The sequence below is a fragment of the Dendrobium catenatum genome, unplaced genomic scaffold, assembly GCF_001605985.2.
Source record: "Dendrobium catenatum unplaced genomic scaffold, ASM160598v2 fragScaff_scaffold_1375, whole genome shotgun sequence".
In the NCBI taxonomy this organism is placed as follows: domain Eukaryota; kingdom Viridiplantae; phylum Streptophyta; class Magnoliopsida; order Asparagales; family Orchidaceae; genus Dendrobium; species Dendrobium catenatum.
Window position 1 is genome coordinate 244,600 of NW_021319837.1, and position 19,523 is coordinate 264,122.

Here is a 19,523-nt window from a genome sequence, read left to right on the forward strand (position 1 = left end):
TCGTACCTTTGACTCTCTTTAACAATACTCTCAAATTAATGAAAGCTCAAAAAATCTAATAATACCCTCAATAGACTAAGCTTTGCCACCAAAATTGGCCACTGTATGTTTTACACTTTCGTACCATTAGGTATTACTTCAAACAAGAAAACTCATGTACCCTAATAAGGAGTGCAATGATAAAGTTAAGACTCCTTGATACTTTGGAATGAGTTTCACAAGACAAATCTTTAAACGGCAAAAACATAGGAACCTAATATGGTTTAGCATCATCCCCTCCCCTCCCCTCCCCTCATATAAGCAAGAAGCATGGTGTAGGAATGAGACAGATTGTAACTCATCTATATGATGATAGTAAAGCTCTTTATTTCTCTTGTTTGTGCCAAAATTAAAGGCTAACAAATTCTATAATTAAGACTAATCTCCTATCAGAGAGGAATAACTAATCATAGATAATTGTGCTCATAGAACTTCAATCTCTAAAAAAAAATAAAATAGCATAAAATCTTTGTGGGGTAAAAATTTTCAATATACCTAGTGACGAACTCAAGATATCCCTCACTCGAAACATTTATTGAGGTCTTAAGATCCCACAAATAAAAAGATATTTTAGAAATGATATATTAAACCTTGAAAGGAGGATTGATAGCCGCCATCAAAGAGTGCAATGTAAGCACCAACTCTTTGTTAATACCAGACACACTATACCCTGAGCAACAATGGTGAATTTGAAGACACATGCAACAAAGATAAGCATGTTTTAAGATAGAAAGTGCCAATGCATGTTAAGAGCCGTAAGTTAGGCAAATGGTATAAATCACCTAAACTCTAGATAATAATTCAACTAGATTCAAGAGTTCATAACATTGCACGCTCAACTAAATCATCCAACGTATAGCTCTCAAACATAGTTCGTACTGCAATATTGAAGACTACAGTGCATCAGCATTAAAAAAAAAAGGAGCTTCCAAAATTTCTTTTAGAATCGTAGAAAGACACCTAAAGCTATAAATGAAAGAAAGAGAAATAGAGTAGTGACCTCGGCCCACAACAAGTCGCGAGTGATGATACCCGAGCGTTGCTCCTTGGCAGCGCCCCTTGGGATTCCAGCTCACTTATTATACTTTGCACAATCTTTCAAGCAGCAGAAGAGACCCAGCAAAAAGCAAATAAAACTTAATGAACTAGGCGAGCCTGAACCCTAACAAAAATAAATTGAAAAAATGGACCCAATCTACCTTACGAAAATCTCGAGACTGGGCAGAATCATAAATCGGCCACACCTTATCGAAATCCTATTGTATTCCCAAATACCAAAACGGTGTGAAATGTCAGATCCAATTCAAATAGAAGACAAAGTAGAGGAATAGCGATCCGGGTGAGGGAAATTCTTGCCTTGGCGGATTGAACGGGCCCTCTTAAGGCAGAAAGGAGAAAGTAGAGAAGCTTCTCGCCCAATCTAGGGTTGGAATGGCGGAAATGGCCAACCCTGGGGCTCCCTCCGACACCGCCGACGCCAATGATTGCGGGATCCAGGCCTAGCAGCAGGCAATTCGTATACATGGCACTTTCCAGCTCTGCCTCTCTCTCCTTTTCTCGATCCGTCGCCATGTCCAAGGCCAAACTCTCCTTTAAAGCTCTCGTTCTCTCCCCAGAATCCTCCCTTACGCTCCCCAGTCCCCCCTCTTTCTCACCGGAAATGGCATTTTTCTCTTTTTTTTTTTTCAAACTTTTAAATGAAGTTACTCACTGTAGTTTATCATTATTCTCATAATTATGCGCTCGTGCGTGGGTTCAACCCGAGTAACTGTGCGGCGCCTTCTAAACGTAAAAATGTAAAATACTGTTAACCGCCAATAATTTAAAAAAGTTCAAAAAAATTTTAATTAGTTCGCTCTACAAAGAGGAAAAAACACTAAAAAGTTTTAAAAAATGCAATAACCTTGTTGTGGTCTAAGAATACGCCGCGATAGAGTTAAATCCTACGTCTTAGTGTTGTACGGATATCCCACTCACACATAGAGTACAAGGTTTTTTATGTGAAAAGCTTTGGAAATGGGAAAAACAACGGTGCATGACCCAGTTAAAAATAATTCCACTAGAATTCGAGTAGATTACAGTGAGCTGACTCGTCTTTGAGGGTGATCAGATTACAAATGCCAACCGTGTAAAGGCCATTTTTCTCCCAGGATCGTCCGGGACGAAGTTGGATCGTCTCGGGACGATCGGTACAGGTTGTGCTTAAATTTTGGAGACTGAGCAGTTCGTCTGGACGATATGTTGGATCGTTAATACGAAAATTTTACAGAGCCTGATCGTCCAGGGACGTTAATTAATCTCGTCTGGACGAAATTCGTCCAGAGTCGAATCGTCCCGGGACGAAGTTTCGATCGTCCGGGACGATCCGTCTGGATATATATAGAAATGAGATATTTTGAAGAGAGAGAAAAGCCCAGGAAAGAGAAAATCGAAGGAAAAAGAAAAAAAAGTGATTTTTGGACGACTCCGGTCCGTTTTCGTCCGTTGCTGTAGTTAAAGAAGTTGACCGACTCGAGGTAAGACATATTCCACCTTTCTCAATTTTCAGAAACGAGGATTTTGACTAGTTTTCTGTTTTGAATTTTATTTCCGTTAGCGAATTTTGGGTATTATTTTCTTTTGACAAAGGTTTTACCGCGTAACTTTTGGTATGTCTTTGAGATGATAATTATGCACGTTTTGAGTATTTTCTAGAAGATTTTTACCGGATATTTTGGATTCTGTGGAGTTTTAAGCGAACTGTAAATTATCAGGATGTTGAAAAATGTTTTGTCAGTACAATGAAAGTCTTATAATGTTGTTGTGAATGTTCTGTGGTAATTTGGTAACTTTCTGAATCTGTAAGTTTTGTGTAAATTCCATATACTGTCGTTATGCCACTGAATTTTCGTACGATTTCTGAAATTTCTGAAATAAGATGATTTGAATATTTAAAGTGTTTGTGTGCTATCAAAAGGGGCTATAAGGGGCCAGAATCCGTTGAGATTCTGTAAGTGTCAGGGAAAGGGGATATAAGGGGCCAGAATCCGTTGAGATTTTGTAAGTGTCAGGAAATGGAGACATAAGGGGCCAGAATCAGTCAAGATTATGTAAGGGTATGGGAATCTGAAATCTGATATGTGATATGTTATCTGGAATATGATGTTTGATATCTGAAATTTGTTATGTGACTTATCTGATCTGTTTTATGAATTATCTGATATATGTACGATTCGGGTTATTTCGTACAATTCTGTCTGCTCTGTGACTTGAAGACTTGAAAACTTTATGATATATGTACTGAACACCGATTCGACATGACTTCCGTTTTCTGTATTTGTTATGATTTATGATTGAATAAGCATCTGTTCTATGATTTTTGTACGGCTATTTCTGATGTGAGTTTCTGACGATTTTGATTGGTGACTAATGCCTTGCTGAGCTGTTAGCTCATCCTTGTTTTCTACGCGGTTTTCAGGTTCTGGGAAAGGGAAGGAAGTCGTGGATTAGCGGTTCAGAGTCTGATCTGTGATTAAGTACTTGATACTTTTGATTTTTGTACAATCATGGCTTATCTGTTCTGTTCTGTTCTTTCTGTCTATAAGCCATGCACTGTATCTGTATATGATTATTTGAGAAAAGAAAAGATAGATGAACTGCGCTGTATTTTGATGTTTATAGTAGCTCTGTGTTTTTTCTGTCTATTAAATCTCTGGAAGAAAGTCTGAAGCAAATTCCAAAACCAGATCCTGGATTTTCAAAGGTTGTGTCGCGACCCGATGCGAGCGGGATCCGTCCCGGTCGGGTTGGGTCGTGACAAGCTTTAGTGGTATCAGAGCAATGGTTTTGGAATTTGAATTGTAAGACAGAGCTATAGGAAGCGATCTGTGAGTCTGTTTGGGATAGTTTTGGTTTGTCTGGAGTTTTATTTTGTTATTTTTGTGCCTAGTTTTCTGTGTGATCATGGATCTGCCAGACCCTGATATGACAGATGGGTAGAGTGCTAGTCAGGCAGCTCTAGTGGGCAGTACTATCCCAATGGTTGGTTCTGATACACTTTCGCAGTTTGCTACGTTGATTGCTCAGATGATGAGCGAGACTCAGAGTAGAGCCTCTACTGTTCGATCTGAGAATATAGATAAACATCTGCAGTTATTTCTGAGATTGAAATCTCCGAGGTTTGAGGGCACTGTTGAGCCCAGAGCAGCTGAAGAATGGTTGAGGAGGTTAGAGAACTTCCGTTAGGTACGGAAGGATTTCAGGTGTTCAGTGATGCTTCACTGAAAGGTTTTGGCTGTGTTCTGATGCAGCATGGTAGGGTAATTGCTTATGCTTCGAGACAGTTGAAACCACATGAAAAGAATTACCCTACCCATGATTTGGAGTTGGCTGCAGTTGTGTTTGCTTTGAAGATTTGGCGTCATTATTTGTATGGCGTCAGATGTGAGATCTTCACGGACCACAAGAGATTGAAGTACATATTCACTCAGAAGGACCTTAATTTGAGGCAAAGAATGTGGCTTGAGTTGATCAAGGACTATGACCTGACGATTCAGTATCAGCCTGGCAAGGCTAATGTAGTAGCAAACGCTTTGAGCAGGAAGTCTTCTGGCTTATCAGGTATTCAGCTCATTTCTGATGAGTATCTGATACGAGATATGTAAAGATTACAGTTAGAGGTGATTTTCTCTACTGGTCCGGATTCTGGTGTTTTGACTCAAATGGATATTCAATCTACTATGGAAGAAAGGATTCAGGAAGCTCAGAAGTCAGATCATGACTATTCGAAGTTGATTGCTCAGATTGAATCTGGTAAGAAACCTGAACTCCAAGTTTTTGATTATGGTGTTATTTTCTGCAAGAATAGACTGTGGATTTCTGTGTTTCGATATTTGAGGAAAGAGATTCTGTACGAATCTCACCATTCAGGTTATGCAATACATCCGGGAAGTGGCAAGATGTACGGAGACATGAAGAGTTTGTTCTGGTGGCCTGGAATAAAAAAGGATGTAGTAGATTTTGTTGCGAAATGCGAAGCCTGTCAGTTAGTGAAGGCAGAGCATCAGCGACCAGGAGGAGGTAACAAATAGCCCAGGAGAGAGAAAATCAAAGGAAAAGAAGAAAAAGTGATTTTTGGGCGACTCCGGTCCATTTTCGTCTGTTGCTGTAGTTAAAGAAGTTGATCGACTAGAGGTAAGGCACATTCCGCCTTTCTCAATTTTCAGAAACGAGGATTTTGACGAGTTTTCTGTTTTGAATTTTATTTTCGTTAGCAAATTTTGGGTATTATTTTCTTTTTACAAAGGTTTTACCGCGTAACTTTTGGTATGTCTTTGAGATGATAATTATGCATGTTTTGAGTATTTTCTGGAAGATTTTTACCGGATATTTTGGATTCTGCGGTGTTTTAAGCGAACTGCAAATTATCAGGATGTTGAAAAATATTTTGTCAGTATAATAAAAGTCTTACAATGTTGTTGTGAATGTTCTGTGGTAATTTAGTAACTTTCTGAATCTGTGAGTTTTGTGTAAATTCAGTATACTGCCGTTATGCCGTTGAATTTTCGTACGATTTCTGAAATTTCTGAAATAAGATGATTTGAATATTTAAAGTGTTTGTGTGCTATCAAAAGGGGTTATAAGGGGCCATAATCTGTTGAGATTCTGTAAGTGTCAGGGAAAGGGGTTATAAGGGGCCAGAATCCGTTGAGATTTTGTAAGTGTCAGGGAATGGAGACATAAGGGGCCAGAATCCGTCGAGATTCTGTAAGGGTCTGGGAATCTAAAATCTGATATGTGATATGTTTTCTGGAATATGATGTTTGATATCTGAAATTTGTTATGTGACTTATCTGATCTATTTTATGAATTATCTGATATATATACGATTCGGGTTATTCCGTACGATTCTGTCTGCTATGTGACTTGAAGACATGAAAACTTTATGATATCTGTACTGAATGCCGATTCGACATGACTTCCGTTTTCTGTATTTGTTGTGATTTATGATTGAATAAGCATCTGTTCTATGATTTTCGTACGGCTATTTCTGATGTGAGTTTCTGATGATTTTGATTGGTGATTGATGCCTTACTGAGCTGTTAGCTCATCCTTGTTTTCTACGTGGTTTTCAGGTTCTGGGAAAGGGAAGGAAGTCATGGATTAGCGGTCCAGAGTCTGATCTATGATTAGGTACTTGATACTTTTGATTTTTGTACAGTCATGGCTTGTCTTTTCTGTTCTGTTCTTTCTGTCCGTAAGCCATGCACTGTATCTGTATATGATTATTTAAGAAAAGAAAAGATAGATGAACTGCGCAGTATTTTGATGTTTATAGTAGCTCTGTGTTTTTCTGTCTATTAAATCTCTGGAAGAAAGTCTGAAGCAAACTCCAAAACAAGATCCTGGATTTTCAAAGGCTGTGTCGCGACCCGATGCGAGCGGGATCTGTCCCGATCGGGTTGGGTCACTGACAAACCGTATGGTTAAAATCTAATGACAAATGGGGATGAAAGTCCATCGTCACTTGGTGGACTGGCAGAAGTCTGGTGCAACTTGAAAATTTAGGTGTATATTGGTAGCTTGGCGGTGGTCTAACAAAACTTCAGCAGTGGGCGGTGGTCCAGCGGAACTCTGGGCATCAAGTGATGGTCCGGCAAAACTCCGGGCTTCAAGTGGTTGTCCGATAGAACTTCGGACATCAAGTGGTGGTCCGACGGAACTCCGGGCCTCGGGTGGTGGTCCGACCGAAGTCTGGGCCTTAGGTGGTGGTCCGACAGAACTCCATGACTCAAGTGGTTGTCCAACAGAAGTCTGGGTCACAGGTGGTGGTCTGGCAGAAGTCTGGGTCTTAGGTGGTGGTACGACAGAAGTCTATGCCTCAGGTGTTGGTCCTTAGGTGGTGGCTTGGTAGAAGTTTGAGCCTCAAGTGGTGGTTCGGCAGAACTCTAAGCCTTAGTTGGTGGTATGGTAGAAGTATGGGTCACAGGTGGTGGTCCGATAGAAGTCTGGGTCTTAGGTGGTGGTCCGACAGAAGTCTGGGCCTCAAGTTTTGGTCCGGCTGAACTTCGGGCCTCAGATGGTGGTTGCGCAGAAGTTAGGGCCTCAGGTGGTGGTCCGGCGGAGCTCATGGCCTCAAGTGGTGGTCTGGCAGAGCTCAGGGCCTCAAGTGGTGGTCCGGCTGAGCTCAGGGCCTCATGTGGTGGTCCGGCGGAACTCAGGGCCTCAAGTGGTCGTCCCGCAAAACTCAGGGCTTCAGGTGGTGGTCCGGCGGAGCTCAGGGCCTCAGGTGGTGGTCCGGTGGAACTCCAGGCAGTGGTCGAGGAGGAAATGAGGCAAGAGGGATCTCCGATCTCTCTCTTTTCTCCTTAGGCTTAGGGGTCTCTTTTCAATAGAAAGGAGTGGTCTATTTATAGATTTCCTAGAGGGACATGGCCTGTAAATAGGAGGAATATCAAGGGTAAATAGGGATTTGTTTGGATGGACGGCTGGTGTTGAATCCCTTGATTATAGACCGTTCGTTAGACATTTGAAGGTCTTAATGATGTCATAATTCCACGATCTTGGGCTCGTTGGATTTGACCCGTCGAGCTTCTCGATTCGAGTATAAGCATGTCACGTTTTAGAATTGTTTGGTAATCCAAATTGTGGTTTGAACCTTCCAACATCGCTTCGAGTCCTTGATTCGGACCCATTTGGGCTCAGATTGAGTTGAATTTGGTGTTATTGGTTTCCTCTTTTCGAGAGATTCAGTTTGACTATATGTTTGCTGAAATTGGAGTTCAGATGGTCCCAATTTTAATTTCGGACTCAAGATTCATGCCCGATCAAGATAAATTTTTGATGATGCAGCAAACCTCATATGAATATTAACAATAATTTAGTATGTCAATGCATCAACATCTTTTTAGGCCTTGATTAAGTATCATAGCATAACTCATTTTATGAAAGTACAGTACTGTATGAATTGAATGTATTATTTGATTAAAATAAACAAATTAAATCAAATTTATCTTTTTGATTGATTCGGTTCAGTTTGATTACTGGTTAGATTTTAGAAGTTGTTTGATTTTTTTATTATGTGATCGGTTTCAGTTGTATAAAATTTATTTTAATCATCCATTAAAATAATCAATTATATTTGTTACATATTTCATTAATGAAGATTGAAAATTAAATAAAAGATTTGAATTTTATTTTATAATATAGTCACATAGGTTAATTAGTTGGATAATAACTTGAGAAATATTTGATTAATTGGGGTATTTATATAATATTTTCAATCATTTTTGGCAATGCAAGTTCTAATAAATGTATCGTTATTAAGAAGCTAGGTGATTTTAATTATACAAGATGGAATTAAGAAGCTAGGTGATTTTATTTATCATGTAAGAGCAAAAGTGAGAAACATACATCAATCACTAATAAACTTGCATATTTTGAAGAATCCATTGTGTTTTATAAAAGAAAAAAAAATTGAAGAGCTTGTAGTGCTTGGATGTACCCAGAAAATGGAATTATGCATACTTAATGTTGAATATAGCACAAATTTTTTAAAGAGTCCTCGGGCAATATGAGCAAGTTAACCCCCACTTCAAGGTTGAGTTGGAAATATAAGAGGATGGGAGTTATATTCTAATTAGGGTCCTTCACATGGTTCGTTGACAAAATTTAAAACAGTATTCTTCTCATATAATGGTGTTCTTCTCTTATATCACATTTCACTGGAAGATATAAAAATGGAGGACCAAAGTGATAGGCCCACCCAAGAAATCTTTAAGTTTTTTTTTTTAAATAGACGAGAGTAAAATTATAGAACTTCTTAGTGGTTTTTTAAATTTATGGAAAAATATACTTTGAATTTTTTATTAAGTTGGGTAAGCATGGGTTTGATAGTTAGGTATTTGAAATTTTATTGTGAATCAGAGTATTATTAACTCCTTTCCTCTATCCTGCTCATCAAAATCCAAGTAAAGTTATGACTAGGCTTACACTACCCTAATCACTCGCTTCAATGCACGAACATCTCCATAACGACACCAAAACTCTAAAAATAAATGTCTATGTTTTTAGGCTTTTGTTTTTTTCTTCCTAGTTATTCCGCTATGTCTCTTTTGAGATCAATAAACCACACTAGGTTTTAAACTCGCAATTGGCCAAGTCACAATTAAATAAAGTGTATGAAGAAATGAAACAATCATTTAGAAAAAAGAATGTAGGAAGACCAAATATAATATTGTTCAATTACCATAACAAAATCATAAATTCAAAATAAAACTCAACCACTAAGATACATAATTATAAAAAAAAACACTACTCACAAATTTTATTGAAAATTTAAACACAAAGGTTTCAAAAGATAGAACCAAAGCAAACACTAAATTCAATTGCCCTCTCCCCTCTAAGGAATTACTCCCAATAATTCTTTCAAATCATACAGTCACATACTCACACTTCCTAACTCTACTTGAAAAATACAAAAAAAATTAAGGGAAGAAGTCCTCCACACCAAAAAATTTAGCTTCTATTTATATTACTTGCATAATAACTGATCAAAACACTGCAGTGCACTAAGTGTAGCACTACAGTGCAATAAGTGTAGCATTACGATGCTCCATGTGCATCTACTATGCATCAACACAATATTTTCATGGTGTTGTGGTACTCTATTGTAACTCAATAAAATATCTAATTTGTATGATTATGGCATTTTAGAAAATAAAATTTCTTATTTTAAATGATTATTTGAAATTTTTTAAATTAATAATTCAATAGATATGATTTCATTTGATTGGTTATGAGGTCGTTGATTTCAAGATAATTTTTTTGCTATACTTATGTATAAATTTATGAGTACTTAGGATCGTTGTGCTTGTAAGAATGTCTAAACTATGTTGGATACTTTGCACTTAAAACACAAGGGCATTGCTTTAGTTAAACCATTTTCTGCTTTTTGTTTTGGATTTTTAATGAGTGGTGCATTTTGGATACCCTTGCAACTATAGTGGGCACATGCAAATGGAAATTAGTTAATATTTCCCTCTCCATTGTTTTCTTTTTATTTCTCCCTTAATTTGACATTCTTTTTTAGCATTTTCTTATTATAGTTCTGGATTGGAATCATTTTTTTCTCTTTTAATAATAAATAAGCTAGTTTGCTATTTGATTCAACAGCTTGTATAATGGTAAACTCATATGCTTGTAACTATAATTTTTCTCTGTCAACAAGCAAAATGTATATTATCATGAACATCTTTGTAAATATCATTATAATTCATCATCAATTAGAAGTATACCATTACATAGATCGTTAAACAAACCATCATAAAAAAGAAAAGGAATATAAAGTTCTGCCACTTGCTGAATTGGAAAATGCTTTGAATTTTGTGAGATCATAAGAACATATAAGGCCATCGTGTCGAAGAGGATTATTAAATTTATAACTAAGAAAATTGTGTTATATGATTCAATGATCATATTGTACAATCGGTATGTAAAGTTTGAACATATCGTACTATAAATGTTTAAGTCATAATAGACGAAATAAGTTTTTAACATAATCATACTGTACAAATCTAGATCATTATGTATGAACACAATCGTACTGTATGAATAGAAATGACAGAATTGAAATTTTAGGATTTTTTGAAAGCCACTTATTTTAATACTCTTATTAGACTTTAAAAAAGTCTTTAACTGTTGAGAGATTTATGTGAGAGTGCTTGAGAGGTCTTGGAGTTTGGAGAGGGAGAAGGAGAAGTTGTGTCAGAGGGATAAGTATTGTGAGGGGATTCATGCAGTTGCTCAAAGTAAGCTTCTACCTTTGTTCCTCCAAATTTCTTTGTTGACCTTTTGGGTTGCTCTATGGAGAAAGTCTTCAAGCTAGTTGAAGATCTATAAGTTCTCTTCCTTACTAGGGGTCCTCTATCTCACCAGGACGGTGAAAAGGATTTTAGTTCTCAGCCACACCGTGGAAGGGTGGAAGTGATTTTGTAAGAGATTCACTGCCTTGCTATATATAGAAGCTAAAGGAGAGTCACTGTAAAGTTTAGTGCAATACTCGTATAGGAGAACTCTAGGGAGTAGACGTAGGTCAAGGTTAACCGAACCACTATAAATTTTTGGTGTGCTCATTCTTATTTCTTTTTAGTATTTTATTTTTTGCATTTTTATTTCTCGCATGTTTGCTTTCTTGCAAAACTAAAATGAGAATATTGAGATTAATTTTATTTAACTTTTGTTAGAAAAGAAAAATATAAAAAATATGAAAATAAAAAGGGAAGAAAAAAATATTTTCATCTTTATTTTTTCACAAAATCAACAAAAGAAATATCTTTTAATTTTTCAAATCATTAGCTTCCACAATACAATATCATATTTTGAATTTAAGTATATCATTAGCTTCCACAATATAATATCTAATTTTGAACTTAAGTTCTGAAATTGGTTTAAATTCTCAAAAAGGGATTTTTGAAAAAAAAAAATTAAAATACCAATTAAACCCCTCTTAGTGTGCCTTGGATAGTTCAAGTAGGTCTAGCAACCCGAATTAAACTTTCCCTCCATGCATGTAATTTGGTTTAAAGGGGTAAAAGGGAAATTTGGTTAACCTAGGTTGACCAGGGATTGGGATTTAGTTCAATGCACTCCAAATCATATTTTAGATACATTGGAGAAGGTTGCATGGCTTGGTTTGACTGGGCCATATTCAAATTTAAGGAAAATTCAGTTTACATGGTTTAGGGTTTTATGGTTTTGTGGTCAACCATGTTTAACCAAAGTTCAATGCTAGTTTAATGCATCATGCTAACTATGATGATCATGATCAATGAGTTTTGAGAGGCTTTTAAGTTTAGAAATCATAATATGTCTTTTTTAGTGGCATAGGCTGTAAATATTTGAAAGTTTTATAGCCTATAAAAAATGTTTTAAGTTTTAGGGGTTAGGGATCTTGACATACCTTCAAATTGATATGATTGATCCTAGGGACATGCCTAATCAATATGCAAGTGATAGATCATAAATCCAAGGTCATTTGGTCAGAGTTAAAGGTAATGGAAATTTCTCCAAAAATAAGATATGGACCAAGGGGTTTTGGGTTTGGTTCTGACACTAGATTTTGGAGTTTTGAATTGTCAATGAGCTTAATTGCTGGATTGGATTTAGATTTTTTTTTTTTTTTTTTTTTTTGATAAAACCCACCCAACGGGTCTGCGCATTAATAACAAAAATAAAGTACAAGGTCCTTAAGGAGAAATACAACCCAAAAAAAGTCAAAAAGGATCCTAAGATCCTTATTTGTCCACTAAGCACAAGTACAAAACAACCTAATAACTTGTTATAAAGAGAAGAAATAAAAACCCAAAAAATGATCTAAAGCATCAGTTAACCAATAAAAAAATAGAAACTTGGAAGACCACGACCAACCACAGGAAAAACAGCAGCACGACCATCAGAACCATAAATGCAAAACTTAAAGGGATTGCCATAAAAGCTCAGGCATGTAGTATCAGTGATGTTATTATACACAACACTCAAATGGCACTCCAATCTTGTCCCCAACCTACCTAGGCTCACACCGATTATGCACGGGAAGTACACACTGTAATAAAATGAAATAGAGTTGAGTGGAGATACAACCAGCTTACAACCATAAAATTTCTTCTAAATCGCCCAACAATTTCTAAACAAATGAGAGAAATACTTCATATCAATAAACTTGAAAATATCCTGAACAATGATATATCAAATAGTCCACACAAATAAAAGAGACGAACCAACCCAGCAGAAATTGTCGAGATGAAGATTGACCAAAATCCAATTTGAAATAACCCTGGGAGTAGATGGGCAGTAAAACAAGTGTTGAATAGAAAAATAAATTCTTTAATCATAGCTCAAAACTAGCCAATCCCACCAATTAGCATAAAAAATTAAGTCAAGAATGATATTATATTGATTGCCAAAAACAAGGTGGTAAGAAAATAACCATCTGCAAATCTTACAAGCTTTAATAAAATAGCAATTAAGGATATGGAAACTCCAAAAAACCACAATCTATAATACAAAGCCTGACCCACTGTCCAAATGAAAGAGAAACTAAGATAGACAACAACAACCTATAAACAACCATCCCAAAAAAAATAAAGCACCATAAGAACAAATAGGCTAGAAGAAGGACAAACAAAAGGATTCAAAATTTTATAACATAAGGAAATCCAAGTTTATCTAATCTAATGATGCATTTAACAAGAGGGAGCTGATTATAGGAAAATTTAGTAAGGAATTGAATGTCATAACCATGATTAGCCAACCAGTCAGCACAAGCATTACCTTCTCTATGAATATGAATCAACTTGACATTAAAGAAAATCATAAGATGTTTAATTTCCCTAAGATTATAACTTTTCTCATCATTGTCTTTAAGGTAAAATAGCATGTGTAATGCATCAACTTCAATCCAAATATTTATAAGACCAAGAGAAAGACATACTTTCAAACCAAACAAGATAGCAAAAAGTTCAGAGTAAATAACATAACAAGAGGTAAGAGGACTAGAAAAAGAAACAACAAAATTATCAATATAATCTCTAATGATACTACCATAACCACACATATCCCTCTTAACCAACCCATCATTATTTAACTTGACCATGTTTAATGGGGGTTTCATCCAATAAATCAATATATTTCCCTCATAGATAGCCTTATCATGAAGGACAATACCAAACTCCTTAGCAACATGGGTCTAACCTTTAAAATTCTTAGAGCTTAGAAGATTAACATTAAACATCATACAAACTTTATCTTTAACATCTCTAATAATTTGGTCATGATTCATAGTGATATTGTTAAAAAGAGTGTTATTCCTACTAAGCTAGATGTACCAAAGAATCAGGGAAGGAATAATATTGACAATATGACCTCTTACATTAACGAACCACAAATGAAGGATATCCTTAATAGAAATATCACTCTTAAAATAATTGAGTTTAAAAAAGTCCTCAAAGTGAATCCACATTTTAGTAGCAATGGGCCCAAAAATAAAAATGTGATGCATATTCTCAACATGATAACAACATTGGTATTTTGAAGAAAGAATGAAACCACGCTTAATTAAAATCTCATATGTAGAAACATAATTATGCAAAACTCTCCAAATAAAAGTAGCAATATAAGTGGGATTGCTTTTGTGCCATAACATAGTAAAAACTTTTGAAGAATCATATTTAGATCTAAAAGTATTCCAAGCCTTCTTAATACTAAAAATGTCATTGTTAGCCATGTTGCACAACATAAGATCATCAGCATCATTTGTTTAACAGAATTTGCAAAATCTGATTAATAATAGACATAGGAATAACTTGCAAAAGTTTTTGAATATCCTAGCAATTATTGGTAATAAAAAATTCACCTTGGTTGTGGAGGTAGAAATAGAATGGAGCATGTTATATATAGAAGACTGGTTTAACCACTTGTCCTACCAAAAAAACAAATTAGCCAACCAATACCCCAAAGAATATATGATTTCACTCCCCATTTGATATTGTAAAGTCTTTTCCAGATCCTGGAATAATTGGATGATTACCAACACAATACTTATAAGTCATAAATTTAAACCAAAGACTAGATTTAGCATAAAAGTTATACCAAAATTTATAAGAAAAAGCATGAGCTAAATCTATCATGTTCTTGCAACCCATACCACCTTCCTCTAAAGAATCACAACACTTATTCCAAGTTGACTAAAGGATTTTAGAATTACGACTCTTGCCTTTCGAGAAAAAACTTATTTATTAATTTTTCCAATCTATCACACACCGCAAAAGTAGGCAGAATAGTTTGGAAAATATAAATAGGAAGGGAACAAAGAACACTTTTAATCAACACCAATATACCCCTAAATTTAAGGAAATTAAATTCCCAAGAATTCAGTTTTTTCTGCACCGCAATAATCAAGTCGTCAAAAAGGAATGATCTTATACGACCCTTAAAAACAGGAACACCAAGGTATTTTAATGGTTAGAGCGAAGGAAAGGTGAAGCGTGACGAGAATTTTAGACTCAAGAAGTTAGAAGGTGCTAAATCAATGGGTGCCGGAGCAGCTACAATTGCTTTAACGGGAGCTGCTGTCGGTATTGGAAACATGTAATATGCCAGTATCAGTCTCTTTTACAGTCTTTTCTCCAGTGCTATCATATTCCCAGCCTATTTATTAGACGCATATATCTTCCAGCCAATTTCCTTGCAACCAGTTGGACTTTCTTTCCTTCTCCTTTCCTGCCACAGTTTCTCTCTTGCTAAGAAAAAGTGTAACGTAGCGGTAGAAAGAGTACCATGCTATGCTGTGCCTAGACTTCAAACAATTTCTCTTTCACAGTGTAAAAGACCTCAACATTATTGGTTGATATAGAATAGAATCAAAGTTCATTTACCAATTAGTCACAAAATGCTATGGTTCTTACTAAACTTTGCACAAAACTAGTGATACCTTTAATAGCAATGATGCGACTATTAGACAAATTCTTAGGAGTGATAAAAAAAACATTTAACTCTATTAAGGTTTAAACCACTTAATAACTCAAAATTATTTAAGAAAGTCATAAGCATATTAACCATATTATTAGAACCCTTAGAAAAAATAATAGCATTGTCAGCAAAGCATAAGTGAGAGATAGGGAATCCCCCTCAAGTGCAAAAATATAGGTTTGGGTGAGCTTCATAGAGATTGGTAAGACCTCTAGAAAGATATTTAACCACAATAATGATGAGAGAATGGGAAAGAAAATCACCTTGTCTGATATCATGGGAGGAGTTAAAAAAATCGTTGCTTTTACCATTAACACTAATGAAAAAGTAAGACCCTCAATACTAATTTTGATCAACTTGATAAAATTAGAATTGAAACCAAAGAGCTGCAAAATTTGATACAAAAATTTTCAGTTAATGTTATCATCAGCTTTAAAAATATCTAATTTAAAAACTATATTACCACCTCGCACTTTAAGATCCAAGTCTTGAATAATCTCTTGAGCCAAAAGGATGTTATCAGTAATGTCTCTACATTTAACAACCCCTATTTGGTAAGGAGAGATAATTTTAGAAAGTAAAGGGGATAACCGATCCAAAATAATCTTAGAGATCAACTTGCTAAAAAAAGAGCACAAACTAATATGAAGAAAATCATCCCACTTATTAGCACATCCTTTTTGGGAATAAGCACAATAGAGAACTAGAAAAGAACTTAGGAATAGAATTGCCATTAAAGAAATCCAAAAAAACAACATATAAATCATTACAAAAAATATTCCAAGATTTTTGAAAAAAAATAGTAGACAAACCATCAGGGCTAGCCACATAATGGACATTCATATCAAAAATAACTTTCTTAACTTCCTCCATCAAAGGTAAAAGGGTATGAATATATTGTCCTCCTCATCAATGATGCTAGGAATAAGCTCAGGTTGATCAATCAGATGATGGTCAAAGTTTTTATTAAAAAAATTAGAGAAATGCTCAACAACAGACTAAGTAGTATCATCTTCCTCCTCAATAATGTTCACATCTTGAAGCTCACTTTGATGAATGAAAATTTTTGGCTCTTTTCTTTTTAACCAACGAATGAAAATATTTACTATTATTATCCCTTTTAATAAGATGTTTAAAAGAAGATTTTTATTTCCAATAAATCTCTTCTTTCCCTTGAAGCTTAAACAAAGAAATTTTAGCCTCTTTCAAATTAACTAAATTAACATCCGAAGGATCATTCTAACAAATAAGCTCAAAAGAAGTATTTTTTTTTTGGCAAAAACAATATTAGTAAAAAGGTTTTTAAAAACATTTCTATTCCACCAACTAAGTTTAAATTTAAGCTTTTTAAGTTTTAACCACAATCTAATAATCTCGTCACTATCATTGTCAGGATGCAAAGGGGCCTCCCAAATCTCTTTGACCAAATCATTGAAAGAATTATCTAACAAACACATATTTTAAAATATGAAAGTATGAGAAAAAATTGACAGTCTATACTTGATACTAGTAAAGAGAGGAGAATGGTCAGAAAAAGTTTTACTTAAATGCTTAACAAAGGTGTTATTACTAGAATTCATCCATAAATCCTTATAAATAACACATTCTAAATGCTGCCACATATTACCACGATCTCAAGTAAAGGGATTACCATTGAAGCCAATGTCAATATGATTACACTCCATCATCATATTATTAAAATCTTCCATAGCAAGATAAACTGGGTTAGAGCCTCCAATCCTTTCAGAGGGGTTAGATATAGTATTTAAATCACCACCAACTAACCAAGGAGAATTAATAAGCTCGCTAACAACAACAAGTTGATTCCAAATATCTTTTCTGACAATACGAGAAGAAGAAGCATAAATAAGGGAAGCATAGAAATTAAACTCCATAAACACAATTTTGCAATATAAAACTTGAGTAAAATCACCAATAACATCAATGCTAATAGGGTATTTCAAAAAAATCAAAAGTTTATTAGAAATATTCGCCACACTATGATTAAAACCAAGAATCCTAGTAGTCTCATCTAGCTTGGATACATAAATAACAGGTTATAATAAAATAAGAAAATAAATATTTTGAATACAGCATAACCTACAAACTCTAATCCTAGAATTAGGCAACCAATGCCCCTAACATTCCAAATAATCGACTTAATCATTAATATGCAATTTGTTTAAAGATTGAGAATGAGTGCTACTAGGAGATTGTACTTTTTGGTTTTGGACATTTTTATTTTTCTTACTTTTGACTAAAGTGAAATCATGCTCTTCATTAACAAGGCCTTTATTAGCACTATCATTAACAAAAGAATCATCATTAGTAGGAGAATAAATTTTATTGCTATACATTTTCCCTTTATCTACAAATCCTTAGAGCTCTCTAAAACACTAGTACCTTCAAGCATACCACTTTCATTATTCTGACATTCATCATTATTCCTCATGAAATTAGCAACCTCCTTCATTTCCTTGTGCACATACTCTCCTTCTTCCATATTTTCATCAAAAGAATTATCCTGGACATTCACAAAAGGTTGAGAAGAACATAAATCAAAACATTTATCAATGCCCCCCCATAGAATCCAATATATTAATGTTAGTAGCACATGGTGAAGAAGTAATTAGAGACATGGAATTATATTTTGAAGAGATAGCAACCATCTGCTCATCAACATAATCCATATTTTCCAAACACTTAGTGACAGGAATATGAGTTCTAAAAAGAATGTGAGGTGGCTCAATGAAATTCTCCACATAAGAAGAAGGGATGTACTCCTCATTCTTATTATCATCTCCACCCAAATCTTGCTCCATCTGACAGACATGCTCATTGTTGCCATTAACCATTTCATCGACATGATTACCCTTGCTCTCTTGGGAAAGATAGGAGGCCATAATCATTTACTGCACTTGTAATGGATTAACATTCTCATGTGAAAGTTGATCAACTTAATTATTATATCCTTTTGATTCTTTAACTATTTCCTTATGATTACGTAAATAAGGATACAAAATAAAACATTCTGAATTTCTATGACCATGCATTTTACAATGGCTATAAAAATAGGTAGGTTTTCAAATTTAACTTTTTGTTGATACCCAGTAATCTTTGAACCAATCCAAATTTCTCTAGAATGTTTCTTTGAATTGTCTAATTCAACCAAAATGCGTGCCACTGATGGACAAGAAATAGCCGTAGTAGCTTGATCTATCTGCAAGGGCCTTCCAAATAGAACCTAAAGCAAATAATATCTGAGAATTAAAGAAATGATGTCTCAAATTAAGAAAAGAAATCCAAACAGGCACTATAGGTGATTCCTTTCTAACATCAAAATCTGAAGTCCACTTAAGCAAACGTATTTGACAACCCTATAGATAGTACGTTCTTCTGGAGAAAATGCGACTATAGTCTAAATTGTTAACGAGCTAAATCACAATATGCTGTTGATCCAACAAGACGACAGAAAAAGCTTCGGATAATTTCAGAGATAGAAAAAAACTTATAAATCAGATCCAGATTCGGCCTTTTCAACATAAACTTTCCAACCAAACTAAAAGCAAAAGGGATAGAAAGCAGGTTAACCACTTTATCATCAAGCATCAAAGTAGGCAAATCCTTGAACGAAGAATGGACTAAATCTAACTTGGAAGAAGAAGAACACGACTTTCCTTCCACTAGAACATCTTTAAAATAACATGATTTACCATTAATATTTGAAGAAACCAACGGGTTAGATGACAAAGGCATCGTCATCTCCCAAACCTCCCAGTAAAAAGAAAAAAAAACGAAATGAAACCACAAAAACATGAATCAAGAGAAAAATGAAAGAAATTAAATGAAAAAAACTAGGAAACGATCCACGATTTGGCCGCGAGAGGCATCGAGAAAGAAAGCCCTAAAATCGCTTAAGAATCACAAGAGCCAGAAAGATGTTGTGGTATGAAATGCTCATATAATTAATAATCATTAAT

The 19,523-nt window shown here is 35.0% G+C and overlaps 1 protein-coding gene across 1 annotated transcript in view; it reads right to left on the bottom strand.

The window, feature by feature from the left end:
• LOC110112346 (AUGMIN subunit 6) overlaps positions 1-1,716 on the bottom strand; it is a 44,551-nt gene extending 42,835 nt beyond the window's left edge. Inside the window, exons 1-3 of the mRNA XM_020844541.2 lie at positions 1,396-1,716; positions 1,239-1,295; positions 1,040-1,134 (exon numbers count right to left, since the gene is read on the bottom strand). Of these exons, the coding sequence (XP_020700200.1) occupies positions 1,040-1,134; positions 1,239-1,295; positions 1,396-1,611 (368 nt within the window). The 5' untranslated portion in view covers positions 1,612-1,716. The remainder of the gene's footprint in view (positions 1-1,039; positions 1,135-1,238; positions 1,296-1,395) is intronic.
• Positions 1,717-19,523: the final 17,807 nt, after the last annotated feature.